The sequence below is a fragment of the Vigna umbellata genome, chromosome 10 (assembly GCF_029865625.1).
Source record: "Vigna umbellata cultivar VRB3 chromosome 10, Vumbellata_1.0, whole genome shotgun sequence".
Lineage (NCBI taxonomy): Eukaryota > Viridiplantae > Streptophyta > Magnoliopsida > Fabales > Fabaceae > Vigna > Vigna umbellata.
Genome location: NC_142174.1, coordinates 4,762,901 through 4,780,334, shown reverse-complemented (window position 1 = coordinate 4,780,334; position 17,434 = coordinate 4,762,901). Strand labels below are relative to the sequence as shown.

Below are 17,434 nucleotides of genomic sequence, written 5' to 3'. Positions count from 1 at the left end.
TAAATAGAAAGTAACAATAAATCCTTAAAAGTTGAAAACATTTTTAATCATTACTTATTAATTTTTATCGAATGTACATTTATATTTACTTAAACAATAAATGAGAACATTAAACTAGAACCAGAAAATAATAATATTTTTTTTACTAATATAAATATTATTTTTTAAATATCTATTTTTTTTTATGAGTTAATATATTTCTTTGCTCTCAAACTATTTTAAAAGTATGCGTTTCACCTTTAATACGAAATGTTTTTTATGTAAGAAATAAAATTATACAACACACTACAATAATGTTAGGAGAATGTTTTATATACATAAAATATGTATATATTTAATATATAAACAATTTTTTATAATACCTTAAGAATGAAAAAAAGTTTTATTTTTTTACATGTAATATTTTCGTATATATCATATTTTTAATGTTTTCTTTTATATATATATATATATATATATATATATATATATATATATATATATATATATATATATATATATATATTATTTTTGTTTATATATGTAAGATCTATGAAAAATATTTATCTTAATTGTAACAATTTTATTACTAGTAGTAATAAATTTCTTTGTGAATGGAAAATATAATTAATAAGTTAAATATAAAAATTTTGGTAGCTTAAATGGTAGAAAATTGTAGTGATTTCAAGAACATGGGTTCAAGCTCTTTTCTACCTTCTTGTAAAAAAAAGACAAATTTAAAAAAAATTAAAAAAAAATTAATATTGATAGTGGATAAAGCACTTCAGATTTGAAGGCATTATTGAGGAATCCATTATGTAAGTGGTGATTAGGATATTAATATAATAAAATAATATTAAAATAATAAATAATATTAAAAATTTGATAAATAGTAAAATTTTTGGACTATAAATAGTCATGAGAGGGGAGGCTATTTTGCACAAAGAGAGGAAGAATCAAGTGAGAAACCTTTAGAAATAGAGAAAAAAGAATTAGGAAGAAATTTTTAGTTGCAAGAAGAGTAAAGGCTCTGGAGGGTTTTCGGGGAAAACAAATTCGAAGCAAGAGAAGTCTGAAATAGAGGTAGGGGAGCTAACATTTCTAAGCTTTTATATTATGATTTAGTATTGTTTTATTACTATTCATGTCTTGAACTTCCGTGTGAATATTGTTAATGAAAAACATAGGTGCTTACTGTATATCTTATATATAGTGAATTTCTGTGCTAATATTATATGATGTTGTTTTGAATCTGTAAATAAGAAATTTGTTAAAAATAGTTGAGGAACACTTTGACTAAGGAAAGACTTGGTACTTAAGTTGTCCATTGTGAGACACCTCTCTTTCCTGGAAGTCTACTCGACAAGTTTTTAACTTAAATCTTGTTGAACAGATTGAGTACTGTTAAATTATTGTGCAATATATCTTGTTGGAATAAAAATTTCTGATGAATTCATGTTATTGTGGTAGATATCGAATTATGAATTATAATTGTGATGGTGGGATAGAGGAATCTTAAAAACCGGAGTTAATACATCCTTGATCATAGAGCAGCCCTGGTCCAATCCAGTAAGTTGTGACTAGTCATATGTATCAGCGTTTATGGTGAGTTTGATTCGTCAAACATTTGATTCTTCTCCGGTGACCATTTATGGTGATATTTTAGTATTGTTAATTTACTTTGTGATATATTCATTTTGTATGATTTCTGTGATGATTGAATTTTATTATATTGGATTTGAATTTACGCGTCTGAACATGATATGAGTATTATGGGGAGATATCATAAGGGTATAATATGAGTTGAGGAATGTAAGCATGGTATGAGTCTCGCAGAGATTCTGTAATGCCATGGTATGTGTGTATATGTTGATGTTGATGATCCTGAAATTGGAGGTTATCCTGATACTCTAATAATCATCCAGTCTCAAATAGAGAAGGATGAATTATGTGGTGAGAGGGGCAGGAGGTCCTGATCTATGTGCCGATTTTGGACATAGTGTTGAGGACTAACCTTGTGGATAGTATGGAAGGCAAGAGGTCCTGGTCTATGTGCCAGTTTTGGACATAGTGTTGAGGACTAAGAAGGCATCACAAGTGCGGAACCTCCCGTTGACCGCTCATCAACATATCGTCGGGGACTAACCTTGTGGATGGTATGGAGGGCAGGAGGTCCTGGTCTATGTGCCAGTTTTGGACATAGTGTTGAGGACTAAGAAGGCATCACAAATGCGTAACCTCCCGTTGACCGCTCATTAACATATCATCGGGATGAGTGTTTATTGGGCATTGTGGAATCATTGTCTATTGAGTATTGTGGGACGAGTGTCCATTGAGTATTGTGGGACGAATGTCTATTAGTAATTGTGGTATGGTGGGATGAGTATCTATGATGCGATTGTGGTACGATGGTATAAGTATCTATGATGCGATTGTTGTATGATGGTATGAGTATCTATGATGCGATTGTTGTATGATGATATAAGTATCTATGATGCGATTGTTGTATGATGGTATGAGTATCTATGATGCGATTGTTGTATGATGGTATGAGTATCTATGATGCGATTGTTGTATGATGGTAGGAGGGTGTCTGACATAATTATTATGAGGTTTGTTGAGTAATGAATGAGTATCTATGATGCGATTGTTGTATGATGGTATGAGGGTGTCTGACATAATTATTATATGAGGTTTGTTGAGTGCATCAAAGTAATTATGCATGTTTTATAAATGATTGATTACATGTTAGCTCACCCTACTTGTTTGTGTTTGTGTTTGAATATATGCGATGATCGTATAATTCGTTATACGGGAGGAGATGAAGGAATGTCGTCTGACTCAGTGCCAATGAAGAGAAAGATAGAAGAATAAAGTAGAAGAACTCAAGTTATAATTTTCTAGTTGAAATCTCAGTTTAAAACATGTATAGACATATATCAACTATGAATTTTAAGAGTGAGATTACGGGATGTTACCATAAATGTAATGTTACAATATATAAATTATGAATTATCAATTGTGAAATTTTGGGATGTTACAATATACACATACATTTTGTCAAATATAAATAATAGTTTTAGTTTCTTTAAAATTTTACACATAAAAATTTATGTCAAATTGTAAACATTGCATCTTGATATGATTCTGTTCTCAATATTATATTTTAGTTAAGTTTTGGAATTCTTAATCATACGAATATATTTATAAAAGTTATTTGTGATTATTTGTTAAATATTTTTGAACATATTTAAAGAAACAAAGAATTCTAAAATGGGTAAATAAATATTACTTTTTTTATTTCAAGTATTTATAATTTTTTGTTCTTTAAGTTTAATTTATATTTTAGCTTTTTATATTTTATTTGTAGTTAAGTTTTTGAATTATCAATCACAACAATATATATTTTAAACATATTTTGGACTGTTTGCTAAATAAACGTTAAGATGTTCATTGATAAGTTATTATATATTACAGGAACAAATTGAACGACAAATGGAAATTTTAAAATATTTATATTCTGCAATCACTAATTAAATTTCTTGAATCAATGGTATATATAATTAAAAAATCACTTCTCTAAATTTTAATTTTTAATTAAGCAACTTATTCACACCTGAAAATCTGACATTATTGAAAATTAATTTGAATTATTGTTATTCATTTATTTATTTTAATTTTTAATTTGAAAATAACTGTGTGATTAAGAAAGAAGAAAAGAAAAATCAAAGTAAAAGAGTGTTAATTTGGTTTTGTTAAAGCACGGTTCGGCCAATGTGCCGCTGAACCATATTGGTTTGGACAAAATCTGCCGTCCATGGTGGCCGGAGCTGGTTCAACGAATCCACCATCGAAGTCTTCCTCCAATTTCTTCTCATATTCCCATTCATCGTCGTTGGCATAGATGATGAAGTTGTTCAAGTCTAACTTTCACCCTTCAAATTCACGAGGTCTTTCTCTACAATGCCAATGCCATCTCCCTTGTTCCCAACCCGGAAATCCCCCCCTAACATCTGCATCGTCAAACCCCTTTTCTCCAACACTTCTCTATCCGACGCCGTTTCTTCTCTCGACCTATTGCGCCTCAAGGGCATTCGCTTACCCTCTCACATTCTCGCCACCCTCTTGCGCCACTGCTCCAAAACTAGGTCTTTTCGACAGGGCAAGTTGATTCACCTCCACTTGAAGCTCACCGGTTTCAAACGCCCCCCTACGCTTCTAGCCAACCACTTGATCGCTATGTATTTCAGCTGCGGCGATTTCGTTCAAGCACGCCAGGTGTTCGACAAAATGGACGATAGAAATTTGTTTACTTGGAACAACATGCTTTCTGGGTATGCTAAATTGGGTATGATGAAGCAGGCTAGGAGCATCTTCTATAGAATGCCTCACAAGGATTATGTGTCTTGGAATTCAATGGTGTCTGGGTATGCGCATCGTGGCAGATTTGACGAGGCTTTGAGATTTTATCGACGGTTTAGAAGATTGGATGTGGGGTATAACGAGTTTAGTTTTGCCAGTGTCTTGATTGTTTCTGTAAAGTTGAAGGAATTTGAACTTTGTAGGCAGATCCATGGGCAGGTTTTAGTAGTTGGGTTTTTGTCCAATGTGGTTATATCCAGCTTAATTATTGATGCTTATGCAAAATGTGGAAAGATGGAAGATGCAAGAAGATTATTTCATGACATGCCTGCGAGGGACGTTCGTGCATGGACAACACTAGTTTCCGCTAATGCCGCATGGGGCGACATCGAATCGAGCGCCGAGTTGTTTAGTCAGATGCCTAAAAGCAACCCCTGTTCGTGGACATCTTTGATTAGAGGTTACTCTAGAAATGGTATGGGTCACGAAGCACTTGGTGTGTTTAGAGAGATGATCAAGCACCGAGTTAGACCCGATCAATTTACGTTCAGCACTTGCCTATTAGCTTGTGCTACTATTGCTTCACTGAAGCATGGTAAACAAATACATGCAAATTTGGTGCGAAATAGCATCAAACCTAATACTGTTGTAATTAGTGCTATTGTTGGCATGTATTTGAAGTGTGGAAGGTTGGAAACTGCCAGGCGAGTCTTTAATTCCACTGGAAATAAGCAGGATCTAGAGTTGTGGAACACGATTTTATCAACACTGGCTCACTATGGCTATGTCACAGAAGCAATTATGATGCTTTATAATATGCTAAGATCAGGAGTGAAGCCAAATAGGACCACTTTTGCCGTCATTTTGAATGCTTCTAGTCATTCAGGTCTTGTACAGGAAGGGTTTCAGTTCTTCAAGTCCATGCCTAGTGAGCATGGTGTCGTCCCTGACCAACAGCACTACGCAGGCTTAACTAATCTTTTTTATGAAGCTGGGTGTTTTAATGAATCAGTGAAGGATCTGCAGATGATGGATTCTAAGCCAGATGACCATGTTGTATGTCGATTGCGTGGGAATATAGATCATGGGAGAGAAGTGGCTGTACTCCTTATCAAATTGCAGCCACAATCCTTTGAAACCTACAAATTACTTTCAAGTATTTATGCTGCACTTGGGAAATGGGATTTGGTTGAGAAAATAAGACACATTTGTCGTGAGAGACAGGGGAGAAAAGAGCAGGCCATTAGTTGAATTGACATTGATAATAAGGCTCACACTTCACTGTATTGGATGTGTCACCCTCTGAACAAATCAATGTGCTCACCTCTGTGGCACTTAATTAGGTAAAAACATTGGAAGACCATGTACCAGTGCCTAACTTGAGAATGTGAAAGTTAGGGATTTTTTCCAGTGGATCAATTTTTGTAGAGAGCAGGAATATATATTCCATTGACTAAGTCACTATTCTTTTTCATTTTCACTTTCTTTTTTGCTGACACCAGATTTTGCCCAGTTGAACTTCCACGGTGTTATACTTATTAGATGTTGCCTCCATAAATACCGAGGAGGTATGAGAACACTGGTAAGAATTTTTTATGAAAGATTTTTTTTGGCCCATTGTTTCATTTGTATTTTCCCCTGAATAAAAAAAGAAAACAAAATTACTCCACTTTTAATCTAAAACTTTAAAAACATGAAGAATTGACATTATTTTTAACTTAAAATTTTAAATTAATGAATTTTCATTGAGTTTTATTTTCTCATTTCTATTTAATTTGTGATATAGACTTACACTCAATATATATTTTACATGATAGTTTGTTTATAAAAAAAAGGTGTGAATGATTTGTTTATGAATGGCTGATCAAGAATTAAAATTGGTCATTTTTTTTTTACTCGTGATCGTTTAGAATTGGTCATACTAAGCGAATAAAAAAGCAAATACTTAGTGAGAGAAGCTTCATGAGCCACCCAAGTGGACCAGAATATATCTCGATCATAACTCCTTACCAATAATTAGAGCGAAGGTTCCCACCACGTTAAGACAACAATAGGCTAATACTAATAGAGGAGTCCTTCCTAATCCAAAGCCAAATTTCTTCGAGACAACCAAAAACAATTGAGTGAAGAAAGCACAAGAATCATTTCATATTTCTCAACCTTTGTCCAATTCAGCAACTTAACTCTCATTCATTAAAAAAACAATCCATTCTTACGCCACCATGCCTTATATTAAATTCCACTACCACCAACAAAGTCATAACCTGCAACAGCAAGAGCTGACTCCAGCAACAGCGAAAGAAAGAGGAAGAAGAGCTAGGAATTCGTCTTCCTTTTGCTGTTGTTGTCCCTCTCCTAATCTTTGATGGGTTCCGAGGTCTCCAAACAGGTTGAGAAAAGAAAAGCAATCGAAAGAGAGGGAAAAACTCTCTCTGATCTCAAAAACTCTGGGGAAGACTACCCTGGCTCAACTTACCATCCATCTGACAGAAAAAATTGGATGTCCGAACTCAACCCAGAGAAACTTGTCATAAAACAAATTGTTTGGCCTGGAACCCATGATTCTGCAACCAACAAGATTGGCATCCCATGCATCACTCGCCCTTTTGCTCAATGTCAATCCTTGTCCATCTACCATCAGCTTTTGATGGGGACAAGGGTCGTTGACATTCGGGTGCAAGAGGATCGCAGAGTATGCCACGGAATCCTCGTTACATACAGCATCGACGTTGTCATCAAAGATGTCAAGAAGTTCTTATCAGAGACCCAATCGGAAATCATCATCCTTGAGGTTAGAACTATCGTTGATCTGCATCATGCATATCCAACATTGATATTATTGTATATGAGAAGTATAAGGCCTTAGACAAAATCACACATCATATTATACGCATTTTTGGAATCATCGTTTAACATGTATCAGATACATCGTCAACGTTATATGATTGTATTTGTATCTGACATGCATGTCTTATCTTTGCACAGATTAGAACCGAGTTTGGGCACGAGGATCCTCCCGAATTCGACAAGTACCTTGAGGAACAACTGGGGGATTACCTAGTTCTCCAGGATGATAATGTTTTTGAAAAGACCATAGCTGAGGTGTTACCAAAGAGAGTTATTTGCGTTTGGAAGCCAAGCAAATCGCCACAGCCTCCAGCAGGAAGTCCTCTGTGGAGTGCAGGGTATCTGAGGGATAACTGGATCAACACTGACATGCCGTCAACCAAGTTTGATAGCAACATGAAGCATCTCAGCGAACAGCAATCTGTCACGTCCAGAAAATACTTCTACAGAGTGGAGAACACCGTCACTCCTGTGGCGGATAACCCCGTTGTGTGTGTGAAGCCTGTCACGGAACGCATTCATGGCTTTGCAAGACTCTTCATCAGTCAGTGCTTTTCCAAAGGGTATGCAGATAGATTGCAGGTATTTTCCACGGATTTCATCGACCACGATTTCGTTGATGCATGCGTTGGACTCACACGTGCGAGGGTAGAGGGTCAAGCATGAAAAGATGAAATCATCCACCTCGTCTTGATAACTCAGTTTGTTGTTTCCTTTTCTTGTTCATGGTTTTTAGCTGGATCACGTAAAGTTAGAATATTTTTGCTTTTCTTGAAGTGGGTGTTTGATGAAAATTTCTGGTATGGAAAGAAGCATTGGCTTGGGCTGTGCTGTCATTGAATCTGTACCTCATTACGATGAAATTAGAAGACAGAGAATGGAAATTACAAGATGAAAAGTTTGTTCTATTGGATTTTGTCATTGAAAAAATTCTAGACGTGCACTCAAATGCTTGCGACCTCCGTGTCTTGTTTGGTTCGTTTTGGTCCACGAATTCAACAAAATAAGCTGCGACAAGTCAAATTTACAGCTTAAAACGGTTCTTCGATCAAATTTAGGAATCATTATCAATAATTTTTTTTGCAGGTGAAATTATTTGAATTGTTTCTTATTCACTGTTATGTGTTGTTTGCATGTTGGAAGTCTCACATCTGTGAGATCAATCTAAAGTATATAATTTGGTACAAATCTTATCTTACACTCACATCTTGCGTGGTTGAGTTAGATTTAAAGTTTAATTTTTAATATGGCATCAGATTTTGTTGGATAAAAACAAAAATGGGACCCATCCACATGTTGAAAAGAAGGGTCAATGTTTTCATATACCATATATTAAGGAAGAATGTCTTCCACCTTCGCTAAAGCTCTGTAAATTGCTACAATGCACCAATCATGTTTTTTTTGTCCTTTCTTCCTTCATTCATTATAAAATGAATGCAAAATGTGCAGCAAAACAACTCACCAAGAATCAAACGGTGAAGAAAGAATTCAAGGGGAGAAAGAGAGAAAGCCACGGGTACTACCGTGAAGAGAGAAACATCACCGAGAGGTAAAAGACACTGTGTAATAGAAACTGTGAGTGTGTAAAAGAGAGTTTTTTTTATACCATTCGAGAGGGTGAGATTTATTGAGAGATCCTCAGAGAGTGAGAGAAACACTATAATCCTACTTTCATAATGAAGATAATTTTCTGGACTAGGTTCCGTGGTTTTTCCCGAGAGGATTTTCCACGTTAAAATTTCTGGTGTTATTTTTTCCTACGCATACACTTTTATTTTTACGCTTCCGCATAGTGCCCATTTTGGGTTAGCAAAGAAAGGAACAAATACCACTGTTTTCCAACAAATTTATGGTTAGAGTCTGACGATTAACCGCGTCCGTACTGAAATGGAGGACAAAATTAGAAATGATGAAAATTTAGAAAAATAAAAAAAATATATGTTGGTTAAATTGATATAAATAAGAACAATTATTCATTCTTTAGTTTTAGCTTTTTAATGAGCCAAATAACAAAAGTGAAAGAAATAAAGATATATTTTTATAACAATTAAAAAATAATAATGTAGTTTTTGTGAAGGTTTAAGTATTTATACTATAAATTTGAAACTATACAAAAAAGATGAAAGAAAAAGAAAGGCATTGTTTCCCTAGCTGGTATTTCATTCTGATCTAGGAAGAGGTATAAACATTTTCTAGTGATTAAAAACACTTATTTTCCTCTGTTTTTTAAAACAAAACAGAACAAAACTAAGTCTTCTTTTCCATTTTTTTTTCGAGGTTTTCTATTCGAAACAAAGAAGGTAGAACTAAGAAAAGACACTGTTAAATATAACTTTGTTTTAATATTTCGATGTGAAATTAAAATTAGATTTGATTTTAAATTTATATTTATTTTGGTTTCTAAATTTCAAACATGAATGTTTTTAATCTAACACTTTGGATGAGGTTTGTTATATATTGTTCCGTGTTAGTCTCATGTAAATAATTGTCAATCAAATTTAACACAATTAGATTAAAGAAGTATATTTATTAATTTTTAAAAATTAAATATCAAAACAAATCAAATTTTGAGATATAAAGTATATTTAATATTAAAAAATAAAGTATAAATTTGAGATGTTTATTAGAAGAAATGAGTTTACGTTTCGTTTTCTCTCTCAATAGTAATGATGTATGTAAGGAAATTGGAAGTAAAAAATGTTATACACATTTTCCTCTTCGATATCTCATATATGAGATTTGTCTTCATTTTCATCATGTAATAGACTAAAATTAGCACAAAAGACAAACTGCACAACCCCAAAAGGAGTTCATATGTTTAGTGTGTTCAATACAGAAAAAAAGAAAAAAAAATATAAATAACAACACAACTTATGAAATAAAAATATCACATATTGGAACGATACCACAGAATTATGAGTGAAATAATTCGACGGTATTAAATCTCTAATGATTTATTTATTGAGCGAGAAGAAAAAAAATATAAAAAAAAATATTCTAATAATATATTTTAAATGAATATCGAATAATTAATAAAACGAATGATAAAATGAATATTTGTTGTGACGATGGATCACAGAAAAACCCAACAAAAGCAAGTGTTGGGCTGCCCTGGTAATGGGCTAATATAAATAGTTGTTTGATAAGTAATTATTTTAATAATAACTAGTTTTAAATATTATATATATGTATATATATATATATATATATATATATATATATATATATATATATATATATATATATATATATTATTGTAGTGTAACCTTTATTTAACAAAAACATACTTAACAGGGCTGCGAGAATTTATGCCGCTAAAACTTTAAGATTGATTTAGTTCAATAGATTTTTGAAGTGTCGTGTTACCTTTTTTAAGAAACTAAAAAATGCAAAAAGATAATAATAAAATATTTATAAGATTCTATATTTTATTATTTGAATAAGTTTGTATATGTAAATTAATTAAAATCTATATAACAATAATAAAACAACTAACATTATCTTTAAATTTTAAATCTTTCGAGAGTTTAAAAAGAGAGAGTAATTAATAAAGAAAATACGAAGATTAGCAAGCCAAAGGGATAAGGATAAACGTTGATTTGCTGACTCGTTCAATTAAAAAGAAAAACTTGAAATTAAACCTAATGGATGCGTCCAGGAATGTGTTTGAAGATTCACTTCCTCATAGGTGAAGTTATAATTATTGTGATCAGTTGATGACATAAGCAATAAGTTAACATATTAATCAATTTAAATATATATATATATATATATATATATATATATATATATATATATATATATATATATATATATAATATATTTTTTATTTGTATCAAAAAATATTATGTTACAAACAATGAATTAAACGACGAGTTATCCCACAAGTTATATTATCTTCTTCCTGTAACATGAGACACCTTAATGCTTCCAACATGATAAATAGACTTAATTATAGTTATTTTATTGTGATTAGGTCAAATCTAATCAATTCAATACTTTAAAGTTAATCGAAGTTTTATATTTAACTAAAAAAAATATTATCTATTAATATTATAGCGAATTATATTTTCATATTCGAGTTACAAGAAAAACAATTTAATAATAAGTAATAATAATGTGAGACATGTTTATATTTATTTGATACATTTGTTATTATACTTCATAAAGGCTAATAAACATATCTAAACTTTTGAAGAACACGAGTATAAATATGAAAATTGAGTTGTATATTAATATAAACATGTAAGTATAAGTATGACACATATATATTATTTTCTGATAATAATAATAGTGAGATTTTAGAAAAATAATTGTTGGTGATGGTTTTTGTGGTGTAGGAATCTTTTAATTTTCTGTTAGATCATTATCTCTGTTTGTCTGTTACTGTGACCCTTTTAAATGTAGCAATGTAGCATAAGTGTCATCTGACTGTTCTCGGGAAGGAAAATGAATGATGCGTCAATTTCACCATATGTAAATATAAATTACATTATTCTTATAAAAACTTTCACTCTATATACAAGAATATCATGTTTATATCACAAATTAAAACATATAACTTTTAAGAGTTTTTTATTCGATGGACACGTGTCATCTTAATTTATGACGTGCCTTATGAATTTTGTATATGGAATAAATTAAAAGTATAGATGAAATTAGGCAGATTAAAGAAATTGCGGTTGGGAACATTGATTTTAGGTTTTGGGTCCATTGCAGCATTCAAGAACAGCATAAATGCGTGGACGATTACTGTAGAAAAAGTGATTCTAAAGATTTTAGATTCTCTGTAATTTTGGACTGAAATTTGAAGGTGATGTCATTAATTTAGTAAGGCGTTCATCATAATATATAAACAGGCAACATAAATTGTATATTAAAATTAAAAAAAAATCAATCAAGTTTAGTTTGAACAAGAAACAATCTACATTAAATAATAAAATTGGAACAGTTTAGCTGAAAGTTATGTATGTGTATATCTATATTTGAGAGACTTAAGTTTATCCACAAAATGCATTGAATGACATTGAAAACTTACCATCTCCACTCTCCACTGAATGTTTAACAAATATACACCAGAAAGTTTATTTGTTAACCCTTTTTTCCCTCACTTTGGTATCAAGGCAAGTTTGAAACTGCAAATATTCAACACAAAGTTAAGAACAATGTAAAATCAGTTAGGACCACATAGCAAAATGGTAAGTCTATCCCTTTGAACAGTTTGATGAGTCAGCAAAGAACAGGATCCAACGTATAAACAAACTTTTCACAACATTGACTCTTACAACCTCGTTCACAGGTATACGTACACTATTGTTATCACAAAAACTTTCCTTTTTCATTTGGATACACAACACTACTGTTCTTCTCTTCACGTGTTCTATATAAACACATTCACCATATCAGTCTTCTTAACTCAACCCTTAACTGCCTTTAATCTTTTTCCTACCCCACAGTTTCACATTTTTTTCTGTTGAAGCCTTGATCCAATCCTGGTTTTTATCCACTGATATCTTAGCCTCTAAAACTCAAAGTTCCAATTTTTGTAAAAAAATTGTTTCCACTTTAGAACTGAAAACAGAGGATCCTGAAAACAGAGTACCCTGTTATTGTGCTGCACAAATGGCTTCCCTCTATGATGTGCTTGGAATTTCAATTGGCGCAAGTTGCGTGGAAATAAAGGCTGCTTACAGAAAGCTGGCTAGAACTTACCATCCTGATGTTGTAGCCATGAATCAGAAGGAAAGCTCGGCTCACCAATTCATGATAATCCAATCGGCTTACTCAACTTTGTCTGACCCAGAAAAGAGAGCACAATATGATAGAGATAACAGATACAGAAGATCATCGGCTATGGCTTCCATGGCAGCAAGAAATCACACATTTTCCTGCGCTGGAGGAAGTGGCAGGAAATGGGAAACCGACCAGTGTTGGTAGTCATGTCAAGATTATATTATTGAACATTCTGTCCTTCTTCTTCTTTAAGCAGTCGCATTCAGGAAAACTTACTTTTGTAGAATTGATGCTCTTGGACTCTGGAAGATGATCCATTTGTTTATAATAGTTTGTTTTCGTGTATGAAAATCTGTCAGCTGTTGTTAGCACATCCTAAAATATTCATTTTTTAAGGAAAAAAAATACGAAAATATAAGAAATGTCTGGTCTAATCAACTCATTCTAAAGAAAAGATAGGAAGCAACAACATTTCTCTCACGCATCTTTCTTTTCCAGCAGTCAGAAAGAGATTTGAAAAGATATGCTTTATTGCAAGTGTTCATATTTAGTATTTGTATTTTAAAATAAAAATATTTTAAAAATACATGTACGAGAAATAAAAAACTTAAAAAAAAAACTCATTAAATATAATAGTTGTATACCTGTATGACCTGCAAATTTTTAAGTACAGTTAAGATAAAAATGAAGTAGCTATAGGTAGGTTTCTTAGGTCTGCCCGTGTTCAAACAAAAACACTTGCTGCTATGATCTTGCCTAAGAAAACAGAGGAATTGGAATTTGTGAAAGGTGAGAATTGAAGCAGAGGATAACGACATACACAGTGGTATAATTTTCTTTTCAAGGGAGTGGGACATGATCATCATCATGCACTATTTTCTGAAAAACAAAATTAGGGTGAGGCTATCTATAAAAAAGAAGACAAAAACATGGACAGTTTTGTATGACAAGGTAAACTGTTGTGAGAAATGTTCGTTTCATATAACACTTCCTCACGTAACTCGTACATTCTTTTTATATCATCACCATCATCTTTTTTTTTATTCTTGTTTTGTTTTTACATGTTTTATAGTAATGGTTTATTTGATACTTGTTTATTCCTCTGTGTTAAAGTTATCGTAGTCGTACATATAAGTAGGGTTGCTCTTAATTGCACTTGGCAAAGCTGAAATCATTATCCTTGGGAAAAAACTTGAACATACTTTAAGTACAATTGTTGTTGTTTTCAATTAAATATAAAGTTTTTATTTTTTGTTATATACGATAAATATGTCCTCCTTATCCATTTTGCAGGCAATTTCAGGTTTTAGGATTAAGAGACTGTAATTAAACTTGTAATCCTTACTATGGATAGGTTATCATCACGGCCCAAATGTTAAAGGCCCACTTACAGGGATTTATGCTTCATATATTTTAAATCAATTATATAGTTGTTGATTAACTTCCTTTCAAAATTCAATGTCTTGATCAAGTAAAAAAATATTACCAAAAAGAAATTGTAACAAATACCATTAATTTATGATGTCACCGTAAGTGCGCGCGCGCATATATATATATATATATATATATATATATATATATATATATATATATATATATATATATATATATATATATATATATATATATATATATATATATATTTATTGTACAGTCCCTTATTACCGTACACTCCTGATGCATCATTAATATCTCGTCAAATGTCCAGATCGATCTTTCAGGTCGATCTATCATCCGATCAACCATCCCGGCCGACCAATCACCAGGCTGACCGTATGGTTGGATTATAAACAATAATAACTCATTAAAATCCCTAATGAAGATTAAGACGTGATTGGGTCATCATTAGGCCGACGAAAGGTAAAAGTTCATTACAACCAGTATAAATAAAAGTCTCAGGTATGATTTCTGCGCAGATTGCACACGCTGCATATTATGCATTACTTGCATCCTTCATAATCGTTTGGCCATTTTACTGACTTGAGCGTCGGAGCACCTTTAATAGGTATGCCCCTACCCGGATTGGAGAAGGAGGGAGAGCGAGATACGTCCGACCAGGCCTCAACACCCGTCCATCGACTTCAACGTTCATCCAGCTTCCAACGGTCGCCCGCTTGGAGAAAAGCTCGCCCGGTTCATCCTGAAGCGCTTTGAACAAGGCTTGATCCGTTCGGTTTGCAAGCTTCACCCTAGTCTTTGAGATCCGTCCGGCCGTCAACATAATCAGGAGTGTTTTAGCGAGGTCCCACCAAATCCGACCGAAACATTTTGGTGCACACCGTGGGGCCGAGCGTGCATCCTCATTCATAGCCATAAGGAAAGGATGAACAGTGCTATCAGGAACCTCAGGTGAACATCCTCAGCCGCTCGGCCTCGGCCATCAAGCCTCAACCTTTTAGCCAAACTTGGCCTCCAACATTCTCATCATCTACCATCCGGTCATTTCGGCCGTAACTCGGCCTCTGCTGGACTCAATCACTCGGTTACATCTTTACCGCTCGGGTACTTTCCTAAACTGTCTCAGGTACTCGGCCACACGTTGGCCTCAACCGTTCGGTCATATCTTGACCTTTCAGGTACTCTCTAAAACCTGACCTCACAAGTATTCAACCAACCATTTGGTCCATAGTATTCACCCCCGACCGATCGACCATACTACGAGGAATCTTGGTCGAAACGTATCAAAATCCAAGTTGCTGAACGGAGTTTTGCTCCTGTCAGCTTGATCGGGCGGTGAACGGCAAGTTCCCAAGAGGAACCCCTACCCCCCGGAACGAATCAAAACCAAAGTTGATGAACAGAGTTTCACTCCTGTTAGCTTGGTCGGGCGGTGAAAGGCAAGTTCTCGAAGGAACCCCTACCCCCCGGAATGCATCAAAACCCAAGTTGATGAACGAAGTTTCACTCCTGTTAGCTTGGCCGGGTGGTGAACGGCAAGTTCCCGTAGGGAACCCCTACCCCCCGAAACGCATCAAAACCGAAGTTGATGAACGGAGTTTCATTCTTGTCAGCTTGGCCGCCAGGCGGTGAACGACAAGTTCTAGAGAGGAACCCCTACCCCCCGGAACGCATCAAAACCCAAGTTGATGAACATAGTTTCACTCCTGTCAGCTTGGCCGGGCGTTGAACGACAAGTTCCCGAGAGGAACCCTACCTCCCGGAACTCATCAAAACCCAAGTTGATGAACGGAGTTTCACTCCTATCAACTTGGCCAGGCAGTGAACGACAAGTTCCCGAGAGGAACCCCTAGGCCCCGGAATGCATCAAAACCCAAGTTGATGAACGGAGTCTCACTCTTGTCAGCTTGGCCGGGCGGTGAACGGCAAGTTCCCGAGAGGAACCCCTACCCCACAGAACGCATCAAAACCCAAGTTGATGAACGGAGTTTCACTTCTGTCAGCCAGAACGCATCAAAACCCAAGTTGATGAACGAAGTTTCACTTCTGTCAGCTTGGCCGGGCGGTGAACGACAAGTTCACGAGACGAATCCCTACCCCCCGGAACGCATCAAAACCCAAGTTGATGAACGGAGTTTCACTCCTCTCAGCTTGGCTGGGCGATGAACGACAAGTTCCCGAGAGAAACCCCTACCCCTCGGAACACATTAAAACCCAAGTTGATGAACGAAGTTTCACTCCTTTCAGCTTGGCCGGACACCCTGCCGTTCGAGGCGTTTCAAAAGGTCTATTTCTCAGCCTTCATATGACCTCAACCATTCGGCCACCGCTTGGCTTCAAGTCATTCAGCCTCTATAGGCCTTAACTTATCGGCCTCCATAGGCCTCAACTTCTCGGTCTTCTAGGCCTTAACTTATCGGCCTCCATTGGCCTCAACTTTTTGGCCTTCTCGGCCTCAACTTATCGGCCTCCATAGGCCTCAACTTCTCGGCCTTCTTGACCTCAACTTATCGACCTCCATAGGCCTAAACTTTTCAGTTTCCTCGGCCTCAACTTATTGGCCTCAACTTTTCGGCCTCCTCGGCCTCAACTTATCGGTGTCCACAGGCCTCAACAACTCGGCCTCAATAGGCCTCACCCACTCGGCCTCAATAGGCCTCACCCGTTCGGCCATTTCTTGGGCCTCCACCCTCGGCCATTCGGCCTCCATTTCATTGGCCTCCACAGGCCTCAACTCTCGGCCTTTTAAGGCCTCAGCTCTATTTCATTAGCAAAACAGGAAATCCCGTCCGCGTCAGGAAGGCCATGCACAAAAACCCCTTCGCATCATTAACATCATGCTCGGGCTTGGGGGGTTGACAGTTCCTTGATGCATCATTAACATCCCATCAAACGCCCAAACCGACCACCCAGGTCGACCTACCACCCGACCGACCATCCCGGCCGACCAATCACCAAGCCGACCGTATGGTTGGATTATAAATAGTAATAACTCATTAAAACCCCTAATGAAGATTAAGGCGTGATTGGGCCGTCATTAGGCCGATGAAAGGTAAAAGTCCATTACAATCAGTATAAATAAGAGTCTCAGATATGATTTTTGCACATATTGCAC

General features: G+C 35.0%; 2 protein-coding genes and 2 pseudogenes across 3 annotated transcripts in view; 3 read left to right on the top strand and 1 right to left on the bottom strand.

Annotated features, from left to right (window-relative positions):
• Nucleotides 1-3,730: 3,730 nt before the first annotated feature.
• On the top strand, nucleotides 3,731-5,821 carry LOC124840942 (pentatricopeptide repeat-containing protein At2g21090). The gene has a single exon (XM_047317083.2). The coding sequence runs from the start codon at nucleotides 3,943-3,945 to the stop codon at nucleotides 5,590-5,592; it is 1,650 nt and encodes a 549-aa protein (XP_047173039.1). The 5' UTR covers nucleotides 3,731-3,942; the 3' UTR covers nucleotides 5,593-5,821.
• Nucleotides 5,822-6,276: 455 nt separating this feature from the next.
• On the top strand, nucleotides 6,277-8,096 carry LOC124840944 (uncharacterized). The gene is made up of 2 exons (XM_047317085.2): nucleotides 6,277-7,132; nucleotides 7,327-8,096. Exons 1-2 carry the CDS (start codon nucleotides 6,707-6,709, stop codon nucleotides 7,852-7,854), a joined length of 954 nt encoding a protein of 317 aa, XP_047173041.1. The 5' UTR covers nucleotides 6,277-6,706; the 3' UTR covers nucleotides 7,855-8,096.
• A 4,261-nt stretch (nucleotides 8,097-12,357) lies between these two features.
• Nucleotides 12,358-13,361, top strand: LOC124840974 (chaperone protein dnaJ 11, chloroplastic pseudogene; annotated as a pseudogene).
• A 3,521-nt stretch (nucleotides 13,362-16,882) lies between these two features.
• Nucleotides 16,883-17,434, bottom strand: part of LOC124847770 (toll/interleukin-1 receptor-like protein pseudogene) — a 2,502-nt pseudogene continuing 1,950 nt past the window's right edge. Inside the window, exon 3 of the transcript XR_015782630.1 lies at nucleotides 16,883-17,078. The product of XR_015782630.1 is annotated as a toll/interleukin-1 receptor-like protein pseudogene (transcript). The remainder of the gene's footprint in view (nucleotides 17,079-17,434) is intronic.

Coding starts and splice junctions, on each gene's coding strand:
- LOC124840942 (XM_047317083.2), top strand. CDS start 3,943: ATGCCAATGCCATCTCCCTTGTTCCCAACCCGGAAATCCCCCCCTAAC.
- LOC124840944 (XM_047317085.2), top strand. CDS start 6,707: ATGGGTTCCGAGGTCTCCAAACAGGTTGAGAAAAGAAAAGCAATCGAA. Junction 7,133..7,326: donor CGGAAATCATCATCCTTGAG/GTTAGAACTATC, acceptor ATCTTTGCACAG/ATTAGAACCGAGTTTGGGCA.